Here is a 15,598-nt window from a genome sequence, read left to right on the forward strand (position 1 = left end):
CAAGTAACTTTGTGTTAGAAATTAATTAAAAACTTGTATGTGTATATCATATATAACAGTGAACATTCCTTAACCGAAATTATGATCTATTGTTGATATCTATTAAGGTAGTAGCACTATCAATACCTGAATCTTCGTCACCGCTATTTGTGGAACCAACATCACTCAGAAGTAATTCCTTATCGTTGGTTTTAACCGTATCTAAAGTCTGTTTTAACACATTCAATGCATTATGTAATTCATCATCTGTTTTTGTTATTTCTTGCTCACTAATTATTTGTTTATCGATTTCATCATCATTATTTGTACTAATCAGCGCTGCTTCTTTGTCTCTTACATTTAAGGGTAGTTTTAAAGTACTTTTTGTATGGCACAGGGTTCCTAAGTTATCAATATTATTAAAATCTTTATTCTCCTTAACCCTCCCATTAGTTTCCAACAAAATTTGAGTATCATCGTAATTATTACCGCTTTCGTTCGTATCAATATCAGAAAATTTCATGGATTTGTTAAAATTATCAGTATTTGGCGTGATTTCAATTCCGCTATCTGGAGTAGCAAAGTCACTCCTGGACAACTTGGGTCCATCGGTGTTAAATTTCAACGTAATCTGACTATTATTAGAATCTGGAGTATCGGGCGAAATGAAACTAGTTACTTCTTCATTTCCTTGATTCCAATCGGAATCTACTCCAAATTCGAACAGATTTTGATCATTAAATTCGTACATTTGCTCACCTCCAGGCATTGGATTCAGGGAAAACTGGTCTTCATCGTCGGGTTGTAATCCAGGACTTTGTGAGTCGCCAAATTCGGTTGTTGAATTTAACAAATCTTCAGAATCGAAGGGATTGTTGCTGGTTGATTCCTCGGTTTCCCAGTTGAATTGCTCCGTGGTCGTGTCGAAGTCTTTTGTTGGTTCTGAACTTGTTGGGTAAAATTCGTACTCGTTGAATGGCAGTGTGGTTGAAGTGACGAAGAATCTATCAAAACCTGGAAACAAGAATATATAATATTAAATACACAATACACACGAACAGCCCTAAATTTTTACCCTCTTATCATAAATCCTTGTCGTAAAATTCATTTTAGTGATCGAATAATTTTTTATCCCGCACGCAGTCGATGTTTTTAACTTTATTTTAGCTCAGTTTTTTTTTGAGTTTATGGAAAACCTTAAATTTTATTTAAAAATAAACAATTTATTTTTATAAAACGTTGTCCAAACCCTAACATTTTTTTTTAATTTTGAGGTTTATTGAAAAATACAATAAAGCTCACAAATTTTCACCACAAATCCTCATTTAATAATGATAATTTTAGTAGTCGTATCATTTTGCATAAAGCTCGATACCTGACAAATTATCGCGTTTTTGGTGAACGTTTCTCATTGAATTTTAATCAAGATTTTTCTGAGTTTACTGAAAAGCTTAAATTTATCCGATCTATGCGTTGAAACATTTTCAAAACAATTCTTATTGTTAGATATTGGCGACGGAAAGGTCACCATTAATAAAACTAGATAATCGATCGATTTTTGCATAATCTGATTTACAGGATTACCTCATTATACAAATATTTCTGTATGTGCTCAAATAGTTCATAAATGGCTTGCAAATAGAACAAAAATATTATAATATGAAGATATAACAAGGAACTAGGTACAAATCTCTGGAAAAGTTGTAAATTTTTCAATGGCCGTTGAAAATTGTAAATTTCTGTTAGAAGGGTGAAAATTTTAAAACAACCTTCGAAAAAACAAATTTTTTAAAAATATTTTTTCATGTTTAAAAAAGTTAGCCGGGCCAGCTAGTATATATTATTTTAAGGAATTTCTATTAGATAAAAGATAACCGTGACAAAATAGAAATTTCTGTTAGGAGGGTGAAAATTTTGAAACAACCATTAATAAAACAAAATATTTTAAGTTAAATTTAAGTTTATTTACTCGAAGAACTCGAGAAAATCATTAAAAATGCTGTAAAAAATATTTACTGACTGAAAACAGGGATAAAAATCACTAAATAGGGGTTTGTGACTGGAGGATGAAAATTTAGGGCCATCGATAACGCATTTAAAAAGTTTTAATATCTGTATTCAATCATTGTTTTTGTAATTTGCAGATACTCAATGATGGCACACATTAAGTGTCGAAACGCATAAATAAATAATTAAAAAATAATTTACCATTTTTAATTCAATGAATTATTCGATTATATAAAATTAAAAAGATATTTCAAGAACAAAAATTATTGCGTTATTAACCCTTTCCACTCGCGAATTGCGAGATATATATGTATTTTAGCGCCGGAGCGGCGGGATCCGAGTGGAAAGGGTTAAAGTTGCTATTAAACTTTACCAAAATAATCAATATTTAGTTTTCAATATTACCTAGAAGTAATTTAATATATTTTTTCTACTCACACAAAACAGGTCCATTAGGTGCATAAGCTAGGCTATTATCATACATCGGCTCAATATACGAACAGTGTTCCTGCTCTCTCGGGTACTCGTACACAGATAAATATTTTTCTTTTTTAAACACAACAGATTTCCCTTCTCTATTACCCTGGATAACAGATTAATCATAGATTATTGACACCTTTATTAATAAATAAATCATGAAGTATTGAAGCTGAAAACATTTGCCACAAACATAATAATACATGCAATAATAAAAATATGAATCAGCAAAAAATTTGATAAAAAGCATGATTGAAAATAAGCACTGCAAAAAAAATGTAATGTTAACAAGCATAAAATGGGTTACAGCAAAACAACAAAAAGTGCTTTTCAATATGATCGTATATTTACAAAAATATAAAATTTGTATAATAAAACAAGAATATGATTAAGTTCATATATGTGGATGCTTAGCATCAAACAATTTTAACAAAAAAATATATAAATGCAAATTAAATATAAGAACTACTTCAGGTAACAAAAAAGTGCATTTATATCTGATTAACATTTAAATCAAAAATCATCTTGAACACTTCTAAGGCACTTGTTAACAAATTATATTATGTATAAAAATAGCTAAAATCACTTTGAATTAATTAATAATAAATAATGAAACTTAACAACAGTGAGTGCAGCACACTTGTGTGCAATTAATATGTTTTTATAAATAGTGTATGAAATTTATGAAAGCATTAATGAATGAATGAAAATATTATTAACATTCATCAGAACTTACTGTATTATTTTCAGGGCTTTTCAAAGACGATCTTGAAGGAACCGCAGACGAGTTCCAAATAGAAGGTATAAACTCAATCTCCTCACTTTCATCACTACTCTCATCATCATCATTATCATACTCCTGATTTTCATCATAGTTTTCCACAGAAATTTCCGGTTTGCCATCACCATTCACCGTATCATCGGTCAACGTAGTGTCCAAATTGACTTCATCAGTGTCATTCGTACCATTTTCAATATCGTTTTTAGAAGTGTCGATTTGAACATTGTTGGTGTTGGTGTTGGTCGTTTCAATTTGTTCGTTTCCAGATTTCCATTCGAATTCTTCGCTCGTGTCTTCGCTCTCGCAACCCGTGTCGTCGTCCAAATTTTCGTTGGGCGAACTTTGGTTGGAGTCTTCTTGTTGGCGTCCAAATTTCGATTGGACGCATTCGTTCGTTTGCGGACTTGGCATCGGAGATTCGGAGCTGAAGGAGGTGGTCATTATATCGCTTTCTGGAAAAATAGAAAAAATAAAAATAAAGATTTATATTTAGTAGAAGTAGAATTAATTAAGATATTAATTACTAGAATTTAGATATTAATTACTAGCTGTACCTGCGAAATGATTTCGTTCGTGCGAAACTTAACAAAAAACTTAAAACTTTTAACATTTTTTTTATTGTCATTTATTATCAGTTTTTTTATATTAGCTTCATTGAACTAATTTTTTATATACAATATTTGATGTACAATCCATTTCTTGAAGAGAGATTTGATTTTCTTTTAATAGACCCATAATTAAAAATTGAAATATCAAGCCATAAATACTTATTTTAGTGGAAAACAACGAAGCAAATGTAATGACTTAAAAATGATTGATAATTTCAAGATAAATTTGTATATTGAACACAAATGTACTTAATTTATAATTCCCGTAGGGTGTTATTGTAATCGTCCAAAATTCGTAATTGAAAATCTTTACATATCTTCACGTTTCAGAGGTTTCTGAACATTTAGCATACCTCAGAAAAATGGATGTGTGTGTATGTATGGATACAATTTTTCGTTCACGTTTTCGGGCGCACGGATCAACCGCTTTGAATGGTTCAAAAAACATTCGATTCATATTGATAGGGATATGTGCTAATTAGTTTTCGGAGAAGACAGGTCTAGCCGTTTCGGAGATACGGAGCAAAGAGTGCAGAAAATGGAAATAGAGTTTTTAACAGAACGTAGCATCCGATTTCAATGATTAAAAAAACGAAAAAGAAAATATTTCGAATTTAACTTTGGTACTCAGTTAACATAATTCTTATAAATATTAGAAAAAGTCCTTCATTTTAAATTTGATTGATGAAGTTGTGTTTATTTACTTTCATTATCTATTTGAAAACGTTTAATATTTCTTGAATATTTTGTTTCGGTACGCGAAGTTCCAGCAATTTGCCTTAAGGCACGATGCCATTCACCACTAGAAATTATTTAAAATTACAAAAAAGCATAAAAATGTAACTCAATTAGCTTAAACAGACAGACGGGCAGACAAAATATTTAAAAAGTATTAATTTGGTAAATGTACCCTATCATGATCTCATGTACAGATTAAATAACGGGTATTGCAATATTACAAACAAACACTACTTTATTTATATAATATAGATGTACAGATAAATTTTTATATTTATTGTATACAAGTTATATAATTTTTCTTATCTTGAATACGATATAAATTGTGTCTATGATGTCACCTAAAAAACTTGGATTAGGGCACCAACCTGATAATTTAAATTTCAACTTTAAGATATGTGTAAATGATCTAGGCCGATATGTGTAATAATCTAAGGAACCTAATTTTCCAAAAGTACATTCGACAAATACTTAAAGTTTCATAATTTTAACAAAACGTGAAAATAATTATTAAGTATGCCTTCTACATACAATTTTTCAAAATTTGGTCTCAAACTATTAAAAATGATTTTAAATGTTGAGAAAACAAAAATAAAATTTGCAAGTCGGATTTTTTGGCAAAAACCAACTTCTCCTTCTGGAAGATTATAATTTAAGTATTTCGTGAGAATTAGTTAAAAAATGAAAATATGCTACAAGTGCATACTAAACTGTAGTGCAAATTATTATCGTCATCCAAGTAACGTCTTCTTAGATAAACTACTAAAATAATGTTCTATAATTGCATGTCATAATTAATTTAATATTATTCATCGACGCACCTTATTAAAAAAACAAATACAATTACCAAGTCTTTGATAAAAATTATCAATTCAAAAATAAATTTGAGGAAAACCAGTTGAATTCAGTACTATCCAGTAAACGATGACTATAAAATTTACAAGTATCTACTAAAGTATCAATTATATTTTTGATACATTAAAATTCAATTCAATGTAGATAAAGCAGTAAATTTGTAACAACTTTCGAGATACTTATTGAAATAAATTTTAAAATAAATACGAATATCGAAAGCAGTGATTTGTAACCTTTTTGTACCTGTGTGGTCTTTACAAAATAAAATTGTTGCGCTCCTTTAATTTTTCAAATGATATTACAATTTCGTCAATTTTTTGTTATAATTTATTTTTGTTAATCAATAAGACATTAAAGTTTTATTTACAAAATTGATATGTGCAAAAAAAAGAAAAAATACAATAAATTGAATATAAAATGAAAAAAAAATTAAATTAAAATAAAATAAAACAATAATACAAAAATACTAACATAAATGAACTATGACGTGATGATGTATACCGAATTTCGTCATTGTGCAACAATATAATATCCTGCATAATGTATTAATATTAATAATTATTTATTATGAAAAATCATAATTCCCACTATAATAAAAACAAGTCTCAAATAAAAAGGAATACATATATAATTATTTATGAATAAAAATTTTATGCGACAGATAAGGTGTTTTTCAACAAATGTGCGGCAAGAATGTATATCATGTATATTTATTTTGCTGATTCATTTTCTGTTGTTTGTATTTGAAAATGATATTTTGAAAACAGTTGCAAAGATGGAAAACTTACCCCACAGGTTGTACACCACTGATCAAAAGAATTATATTTTTTTAACATGACTCGTGCCTTAATAACGTGATGGATTTTTAAGGATTTTTGGACCCTCTTGGTGGCATTATTTAAAATTAACCCCCTCCCCCACCTAACATCAAGAGTATTTTTATGACCCAGAAAAAACGTAATTTTCTTTTTTATAAAATTTTGGATTATTTTCAGGTTAAAAACAAGTACACCTGATATCTTACTAGAACTCTCCATGTAATATTTCGTGATTTTTTGTCAAACCCCTTTTAAACCTTACGAGATCAATTAAAGTTCATTGATCAAAACAATGATGGTTGGAAGGAAAATTTGTAATAATTTTCCAAATACTATCTAAAAATCTAAACCAACTGTTTCTCTCTATGGTTCAAGAAAGGATTTCTATAAGTATATTTATAATGTTTAGTAATATTTATAATTACCTGAAAATTTGATGTTCGACGAAGTCCAAGGATCGTTCTCACCATCTAAGTTAAACAAACATTGTTGAATGACTACTCTCGCCTGATCAGCGCTAATTTCGAGACTGCCCTTATCTTCATCTTCATTGTTATCACCTGAGGAGAGATATGGAAAATATTGTTCACAAAAATATATCAAGCGATTAGATAAAAATTAAATAAAACTATAAATGTTTTCTTTAAAATTAAGACCCGTCGTATCAATACAAACGTGGAATTATTTGTTTGATTGCTCGATAAAATTCAAACGAATTTTTTTTTTTTAGAACAACAAAAATATTTACACAAAATCTGAATAATCCGAATTAATTAATTGGCACATGCAAATCGCACGTGTATAATATATAGATACATTTTATAAGTAAATTTGGACTAGTTGAAAGTGGCATTTTGCCTTGAGGCATGTTGCATGAACTTCCCGATACATATATATATATATTTATATATATATATATATATATATATATATATATATATATATAATGAATTGAAATTCGTATATTTAGGTAAAATGTTCAACTGTAATTCCGAAAATAAAATTCTAGCTTTCATTAAAAAATAATCAATATAATTTTCAATTTATATCTTTCAAACTTACTTATATTATCTGTAATTTTATAAATTAATTTGTTTAACACATTTCATTTAATCGATTTCATGTTCTGTAAATGTAATTTTTGAATCAAGTCAACTGCAATCAGTAGCTACCTACAAAATACGTACTTACGCTCGGCATAGATTCTGATTAGAATCTCTCAAGCGCGCGAAATTTGAAACTTTAATGATTTTTTATAATTGAACTGCTTATCGTAGGCCTATAATATTTTGTTATTCATATTACAAAATCTATAGTTATACAAAGATTCGATAAAAACATATGAAAAAATTCCACAAATAATTACGAAGAAGCGGCCCAAAGATTTCCAAAGCAATATCATTCCAACTGTTTTTGATTAAATCAATTCAAAATTGTGGGCTAAGACGTAAAAGAAAAGTTTTACATTTTTCTGCTAATTACAAAAAAACGGCTCGGCCGATCATTACAGAAAACTAATAAATACTAGTCCTTATCAAGATACATCAAAGGGCTTTTAGATTTCCTAAATCGGTCCAGCAGTTTTTGAGAAAACGACGACAAAAAGTCAAAATCGTCTCTCTCTTCCACACACACACAAAAGTTTAATTAAGAGTGAGAATTATAGCATTCTAGATCCTCCCCCCTTCAAGTTATATTTAAAGGCGGTTTCCGTGAAGACAAGAATAAAAGATAAGCAGAGGGGTTAGTTGGTATTATTGAGTCTAACATACCCAGACAAAAGACCTAGTCTGGTACGAGTAAATGCATTTCCTTCGCTATACAAGAAAAAACGAGTGATGCATGGCATCGTGCCTTGAGGCAAATTGCTGGAACTTTACAAAACTTTGGAAAATTTAGATTTTTGAGAAATTTTGAAATTTTTGAAGAAAAAATCGACTTTTTTGAAAATTCTGATCATTTTTTTTAAACAATCGCGCTGCATAGCTGATTTGGAGTCGAAATTATCAAAGCGCGTAAGCGCCGCGTAGTCGTCTAACGTGTAAATATTGGTACGGAACCCATATAAATGTATACAAAATTTTTACTTCAAAAACAAAACCAAAATTCTCTACATTTTAAGTCAGAGTCTAATCTAACATTTTTGAGGTTGAACTGAATTTGCCATTAGTTTTTGAAAAAATCAAGCAACCAATTTTTCAAAATTCTAAATGACAAAATATCGAGGAAACATGAAATTTTAGCAGCAACTAAAGTTCAAAATTTCCAAAATATTTCAAAATAAAGAAAATATTTTGGAAGTTTTTTTCACAAAAATTCAAAATTTCTCAAAAATCTAGTTTCTTCAAAGTTTAAAAAAAAAATCTTTAAAAAAAATACTTTTGGTACGGGAAGTTCCAACAATTTTCCTTAAGGCACGATGCCATACACCATTAGTTTTTTCCTCAAATAATTCTTTTACTCACGTTGTAGCTCGTACTCTTGTCCAGACTGCGAAGACGACGTTAGAGTATCATAATCCTCACTATTTGAAGAAATAGTATCCTCATTTTCCTCTTCACTACAACTATTTTCATCATCATCATCATCATCACCATCAGCACCATCATACATACCACCATTTTTAAAACTCGAGCTACCGTTCAACTTTGTACCATTCACATCACAGTTATCATCAGCGATTGCTGGTAAAAAATTAAGTTTAGTATCACTTTTCTTAATCAAATACTTTTTAACAGGAGTGTTTTGCGATTTCTCTGCCAATGCTGATTGAAGTTGTGCGTTTGTGGCTATCGTACAGATACCAGATATATTTTCCTTCTCGTCGAAATTTTTGTCATTAGACAATTTTATCACATTAGTTGATAAATCTTTTGTACTACCATCAGGTATTTTGTATGTATCTTCCATGACCCTATTTACATGAAATATTTTTGGGTCTTTAGTATTTAGACCATTGTTAACGAGGAAAGGATCTTGCAATCCTAGAATTTTATCACAGGTTATTATGTTTTCTTTGTTCTGGATATCGTCAGATGAGTTAATATCTTGTGCTTTAATTGGCACTGGAATTCTTTCAGCCTCCAGCATGTTTGCACAAACTACAGAAATATTATTTGCGCAATTTTGATATTTTTTCTCTGCCTTTTCGGAAATATCAAATTGTACGCCGCTGTCTGAAATATTGTTAAAGCAGCTTATTAAATTTTGATCATTGGATGAATAATTAAGAATTTCATCTGCAGATTTTATCTGCAGATCTAAATTATCAGGCTCTAAGGTAACTTCATTTAACTCCGACTTATCTATAACGCCCTTATCGACATCATCTTGGGTAATAATTGGATGTTTCGAATCAAAATTTTCGTCATCTGTTACCAGAGTATCAGTTTTCTCTGGATCTGGATTCTTATTACCATCATTGTCTAAATCAGTAACAAGTACCACTTCTTTCGGCAAATCCTCCGTAAAAATTTGCTCCGCCGATTTATGGCAATTTAAATTGATTCCAAGATTTGTGCACGTTTCCAGATCTGTTTTCTCTTTAACCATTGCATTGTTAGACACATCATTCAAAATATTGACGTCCCCTGCACAAACTGGTTTGAAAGATTCAACTAAATCTTGAATCTCTAATACCTCTTCTTTGATTTCTTGTATTACTGGTGCGTCGAGTAAAATCGCATCTTTGTTAAAAATTTCTTTTGTATCACCTTTTAAATTTAATGTACTGTCAGGGTTTACTTGATTTTCTACAACAGAAAGATCTGGTACCACAGATTTGTTTTCTCCATCATCCTTATATTTATCACAATTTTCTTGCAAAGTTGACTCCTCAAAACCGGACACATCCGGCGAGTCCCCGCAAATCACATCCAATTTTCCATCAAAACTCCTATGTCTCTTCAATTCCTTCTCATCATCCATTATAGTCTTCAGATCCTGATGAATTAGATTCATTCCATTATCCAACTGTTTTTCACTATTATCTAAGTCTTGAGTTTCATCGTAGATGACAAAAGATGCTTTAGATTTATCCAAATCACATTTGAATTCTTCGCCTGTGATTTCTGCTGGTGAGGTGATCTTTTCCACGTCCAAGGCGTCTTCTACATTGAACAAGGTGTCGTTGGAGCACCAGGAACCCAAAACTTGACGAGGTTTGTCGCTTGTTAGAGCTGCACTTCTGTCACTGTAACTGGAAAAGAAACATAGGTAAGTGATATAAAATCTAATTGAAATTTAACCCTTTCCACTCGCTAATTCCGAGATTATATGAATTTTGCCGCTGGAGTGGAGGCATACAAGTGGAAAGGGTTAAGTTTTTGTAAAAGTATGATTAATGTTGAAATCTGTAAACAATTTTTTAGTTTAGTTTAACTTTTTAGGATGATTTTGGCCGTATGTTTTCATTTTATCAGAGGTCAGACTTTATTTTCAGTATAATTTAAATTAAAATATCCACCTCGGATTAGCGAGTGGAAAGGGTTAATATGTGTATAAAAGTTATACGATTGCCTAAATGCAATCTGTACCTGCAAAATGATCGCATTTTGATTATGGCAGCATCCTATTCGTTATTTCAAATATTTGTTTTTTTTTTATTTTTCATAATTTTAATTTACAAGAATGTCACAGCCATGAGTATTCTTAAGTTCTGCAATTTTTAATGCAGTCTATCACTGAACACATCTTGCAAAAAATATATTTAACTTATGTATAATTTATATCATTGTAATTTTGACATGTAGACTAAATTTGTTTTCTTATAATAAATTTGATTGATTTATACAAAAACAAAAAACCATTATATTTAAATCACCTAGAAAGTAAAAGAAACTGGACATGAAATAAGCAACTCAAAAGCCAAAAATTGTAAGTTGCATTACAAAATTAATTTTTATATTAATTGGTTTAAAGTTTACCTTGTACTATCTCCCAGGGTGTCGTTTATGATGAATGTTTTACACAAACTATCCGATGAAGATAGTTTTTGATCATTCATTTGATCCTGATGGGATTTATCATCGTCGTTTTCTCCTACCCAGTCCTCCATAATTGGGCTTAGTGGACCGGCAGCATTATATCTAAAAATAGAAAAAAAATTCCAAATTATTATAAAAAAATCAATCCAAAATTTATAAAATTTAGAAAAGTATAATTTGGCATCATCCGCAAAAGTCCAATAAAATAATTAATCATTTGAACGACAACTGAAATTAGGTTCCAATTAATACCAAAACTCGTCGATTTTAAATAAATTTACTACAAAATATAAATATATTTGAAAAAAAAGTTTTGTTCTTATATTATAAAGTTTTTTTTTAATATTTATGAAGTATTTTCTCACACAAAGTTGAGTAAAAGTATTTCTGCTTGAATAAAATATATCAGGGTGATTCCTTATTGTTGGTTGACCCATGAAATAGCACAACACAACCCACAAACTCAAATTATAATAAACTTATTTGAAAATTGTATCACACTATCAATTTCAATCGAAAATATATCGTTCAAAAGATATTAGGGATGATTCTGTTAATATTCAATTATTTAAAATTTAATTTTCATTGACCCACGTAATTTCCATGGTCGCCCCACATTCGACAATATTTAAAAACCAATATTGATTCATTGATATCACTACTGCTTGATATCAAGTTTGTCAAGGTGGGTATTGAACTCGAAACCGGTGGTTAAGAAAAAATTATAATATTTCTTCTTAAGAAATATCTATTACATAACAGAATAACAGAAATTTCTGGTACTTCCACATATTTGTTTGCTCCATAAACTTCATGTCCATATTGTACAATTATATAATTACATCACTGCACTATTTGAAAAGAAACAATCATGTTCTTGAACAAATATCAGTTTTTTTTTTTATTTTGACTCTTTCGAAGTATTTTGTTTGAATTTTTGCAAAGTATTTCTGCCTGAGAATTAGTGTCGGTAGTAGAAGTATTAGTAGAATGAGTCATGCAGATTAAGAAAAAAAATAAATTCTTAGCACCTATTAAGCAGTAGGTTCTAATTACATGTCAATTTGCTAATTAGTTAATTAAGATTAATAATAAAACAAACAATCTTTGTTGACAAAATATCGATAATTGCAATATTATGTCAACAACCAACACGACTGGTAAGCAATTCGTATGGAAAACAAGTATTGAATTTGAATAAAAATCATTTTGCATAGATTCTTAAGAAACCAGATTTTAATATAATTGTAAATGTATAATATTAATTTCAATTTGATCATTCAGGGTTTGTCGATTTTAAAAACCTTTTTTTTTAGTGAAAAAACCCGAACAGTTTAGACTTTCTTATCTAATAACGCGAACAAAAATTGTTGTGACGCGCCGACCAGCTCAGCTATAACGACATGCTCACGCGCAACAGCGGATCTCTAGGATCTAATCAAAATTTCTGCGGTTAAACTAATCAGTACGTTTCCATATCAATACGAATCGAATGTTTTTTGAATCATTCAAATCGGCCGATTTGTTATCTCAGAAGCTGCCATTTTTTGCACTTTTTGCTCTGTATCTTTGAAACGGCTAGACCTGCATTTGCGAAAAACTAATCAGCACGTCTTTTTATCAATACGAATCGAATGATTTTTGAATTATTCAAATCGGTTGATCGGTGTTCCCGTAATCGTCGACGAAAATTCTTATCCGCACACCCGCACACTACATACACACACACGTTTTTCATAATATTCAGAAGCCGTTGAAACGGAAAGATATACAAAAATTTTCATTTTCGATTTTTTTGCGATTACTATAACTTACCCTACGAAAAGTTAAAAAATAGAAAATGTCAAATGTACCAGATTTATGAAAACACCATTGCAGATCGATTGCAATCCTTACTTTCATTATTATAAAAATATTTACACATTTATATGTAAAAATAATACATAAACAACAGATAATTAATTATTATTAAAATCATTCAATCTTGGCCAAATATTACTTTTTTCTTCTACTAAATTGGATAAAAAAATTTGATCAATAAGATTGAACAGTAAATAATTTAAGTCAAAAACTGCTTTTATCACTCGAAATTTTTTGTCAATTTTTTTTAATCGAATAGTCTTATAGAAAAACTCGAAGCCGTTTAAACCGTTTTTCAAAAACCAGTTTTCTAAAATGTCAATTTTTGTATAAACCCTAACTGAGCTCGCATTAAAAAAAGTACAAGTACAAAAAAAATACAGCAAGACTTGTAGTACTATTAAAATTTACAATTATAAGATTCTAATGAAAATTATAAATTATTCTATATAATAGTTTATACAGATTGAAAGCAATCCATAGTACTTCATTTTAAAATTACAGTTCTTAAGATTAATTTTTAAACACTCACAATATTTCACACATGATGTTTTTCACGATTTCAACACAATAACTGTATATTTTATCATGATCAGTATACGATATGAAATGTGACAAAAGGACAAACAGATGGGTGAAAACTCATCCGTGTCGAAAAGGTCAATGATCATTATTAACCTTAGATAAACTATAAGAAATGTAATATTCTATAAGGTCAATAAACAGTTGCGCAAGTCCTAGTAATTTAATATAAATAAAATTTCTATCGCGCACCTGATATAAATTTCGTTCCTTTCCTCCGACGTGCCGCCGCCTTCATTTTCCGGAACCGAAAAATAATCAGGAAACGGAAAACTGGTCGAGGAACCACTGAAACCAGCTTCCAGGACCCCTAAAATATTCCTCTTCTGCGACTGCACATTGTCTGGTGTGTTTTGCGCAGATTTGGTTCCGCTCTCGTAATCGCTGGTGTCCTCCTTGGTCCTCGGGCCCTGGTACAAAAAACGAACTAAATCATTGAGATGGCTCAAGAATAAGTAGAATATTTCCAACATGTCTAAAATTAAGAGCTAATTAATGTATGTGCACTAATCAAATTAAACCTCGACGCATCTGTGAAAAACATGAGTCAGTGCGCGTGCGTTATATTCGAAAATAAATTATATGGCTGCAGTTTATTGAGTAGTTTCCTAATTAGATGTCCTAAAATAAGTCAATTAATTGATAGAGACGATTAGTTGATATCTGAAGAGATAACTTTACAATAGAAATTGACCTAAATTTCGCGTTAAATTTTTTTCAAAATTTATAATACTAATATGAAATACTAACTAACTGACTACTGAGTTACTAACATGATTGTATTCTATTCAATAAAAAAAATTACTAACATGATTGAATTATATACTGCGTGGATCAAAGATGTGGACTAGACATTGCCAAAAAAATATATATACATTTGAAAAGAAAAAACAATTTGGAAAAATTGTTTGTGAAAAACCTGGATGTGACCACAAATGATTCATGGAAAAACTGAAGCAAAAACTGAGACTCTGAAGAGAAAATACACGTGCTAAAAAGGTAATTATTACTACTAATAAATATGATTTATGATACAGAATTTTTATTTCACGATTTGTTTATATAAATGAATATAATTAAGTACCACACGTGTCTATTGTCCACGTTTTTATTCGACTTTGTTTATCCGTTAAATTTTATTATTATGAAATAATTGTATTATTACAATTAATTACCCAAACTCGAATATCAAAATGCTGTTCCTATAACAAATAAAATTTGTTATGAAATACTAAGAAGCCGAGTAGTAATTTAAAATCACCGCATTTTTAGTTATCATAAATAGCCATTTTGTATACAGATGTAAGACAAATTACACATTTAAAATTTTAAATGTTTTTTTCGAGAATAATGAACTCTTATAAATCTTCGTAAGCCTATAAATTTTTAGATCATGAACTCTAACTATTAAAAAAATAAATAGAATTTATGTTACCAGATTTATAATTTTGATGTTAAACGATTTAGAATGACTTCAAACATAAAAAAAATAAAATTAGCAAATTCGATTTTCTGTCAAAAAAAACTTCTTCGGCAGGTTAATAATAACAAATAAATTATAGCAAGATATTAAAAACATAATTAATTTTTATTAATTGATAATTATTTAAATTAATTATTAAAAAATGTATAAAATGCACTTTATCGATGAAATGTTTATAATTGATATAAAAATATTGATTGTATGAATCAATCAAATAACAATAAAGAAAAAACAACAATGCTAAAAGAAATATTAAAGCAATATGTTCATCAATGCCAGGATGTTTGTTCAAGAAACAAAAATTTTGTCACCAATCCCGCTTACTAAAGAATTCAATATAATTTTGAACAATAATAATAATAAATCATTGTTCAAATAGCGATTTAAATTATTTATTAAACAAATGTGTAAAAATGCACTTCATC

The 15,598-nt window shown here is 29.4% G+C and overlaps 1 protein-coding gene across 1 annotated transcript in view; it reads right to left on the bottom strand.

The window, feature by feature from the left end:
- LOC113384474 (dentin sialophosphoprotein-like) overlaps window positions 1–15,598 on the bottom strand; it is an 18,653-nt gene continuing 3,055 nt past the window's right edge. The window contains exons 2-8 of the mRNA XM_026622192.1: window positions 13,883–14,100; window positions 11,189–11,350; window positions 8,729–10,461; window positions 6,689–6,823; window positions 3,200–3,696; window positions 2,425–2,569; window positions 1–993 (exon numbers count right to left, since the gene is read on the bottom strand). Coding sequence (XP_026477977.1) covers window positions 80–993; window positions 2,425–2,569; window positions 3,200–3,696; window positions 6,689–6,823; window positions 8,729–10,461; window positions 11,189–11,350; window positions 13,883–14,100 — 3,804 coding nt within the window. The 3' untranslated portion in view covers window positions 1–79. The remainder of the gene's footprint in view (window positions 994–2,424; window positions 2,570–3,199; window positions 3,697–6,688; window positions 6,824–8,728; window positions 10,462–11,188; window positions 11,351–13,882; window positions 14,101–15,598) is intronic.

This window comes from Ctenocephalides felis, unplaced genomic scaffold (assembly GCF_003426905.1).
Source record: "Ctenocephalides felis isolate EL2017-DRISC unplaced genomic scaffold, ASM342690v1 CF-g0.4_SCAFFOLD_03571, whole genome shotgun sequence".
NCBI classification, from domain to species: domain Eukaryota; kingdom Metazoa; phylum Arthropoda; class Insecta; order Siphonaptera; family Pulicidae; genus Ctenocephalides; species Ctenocephalides felis.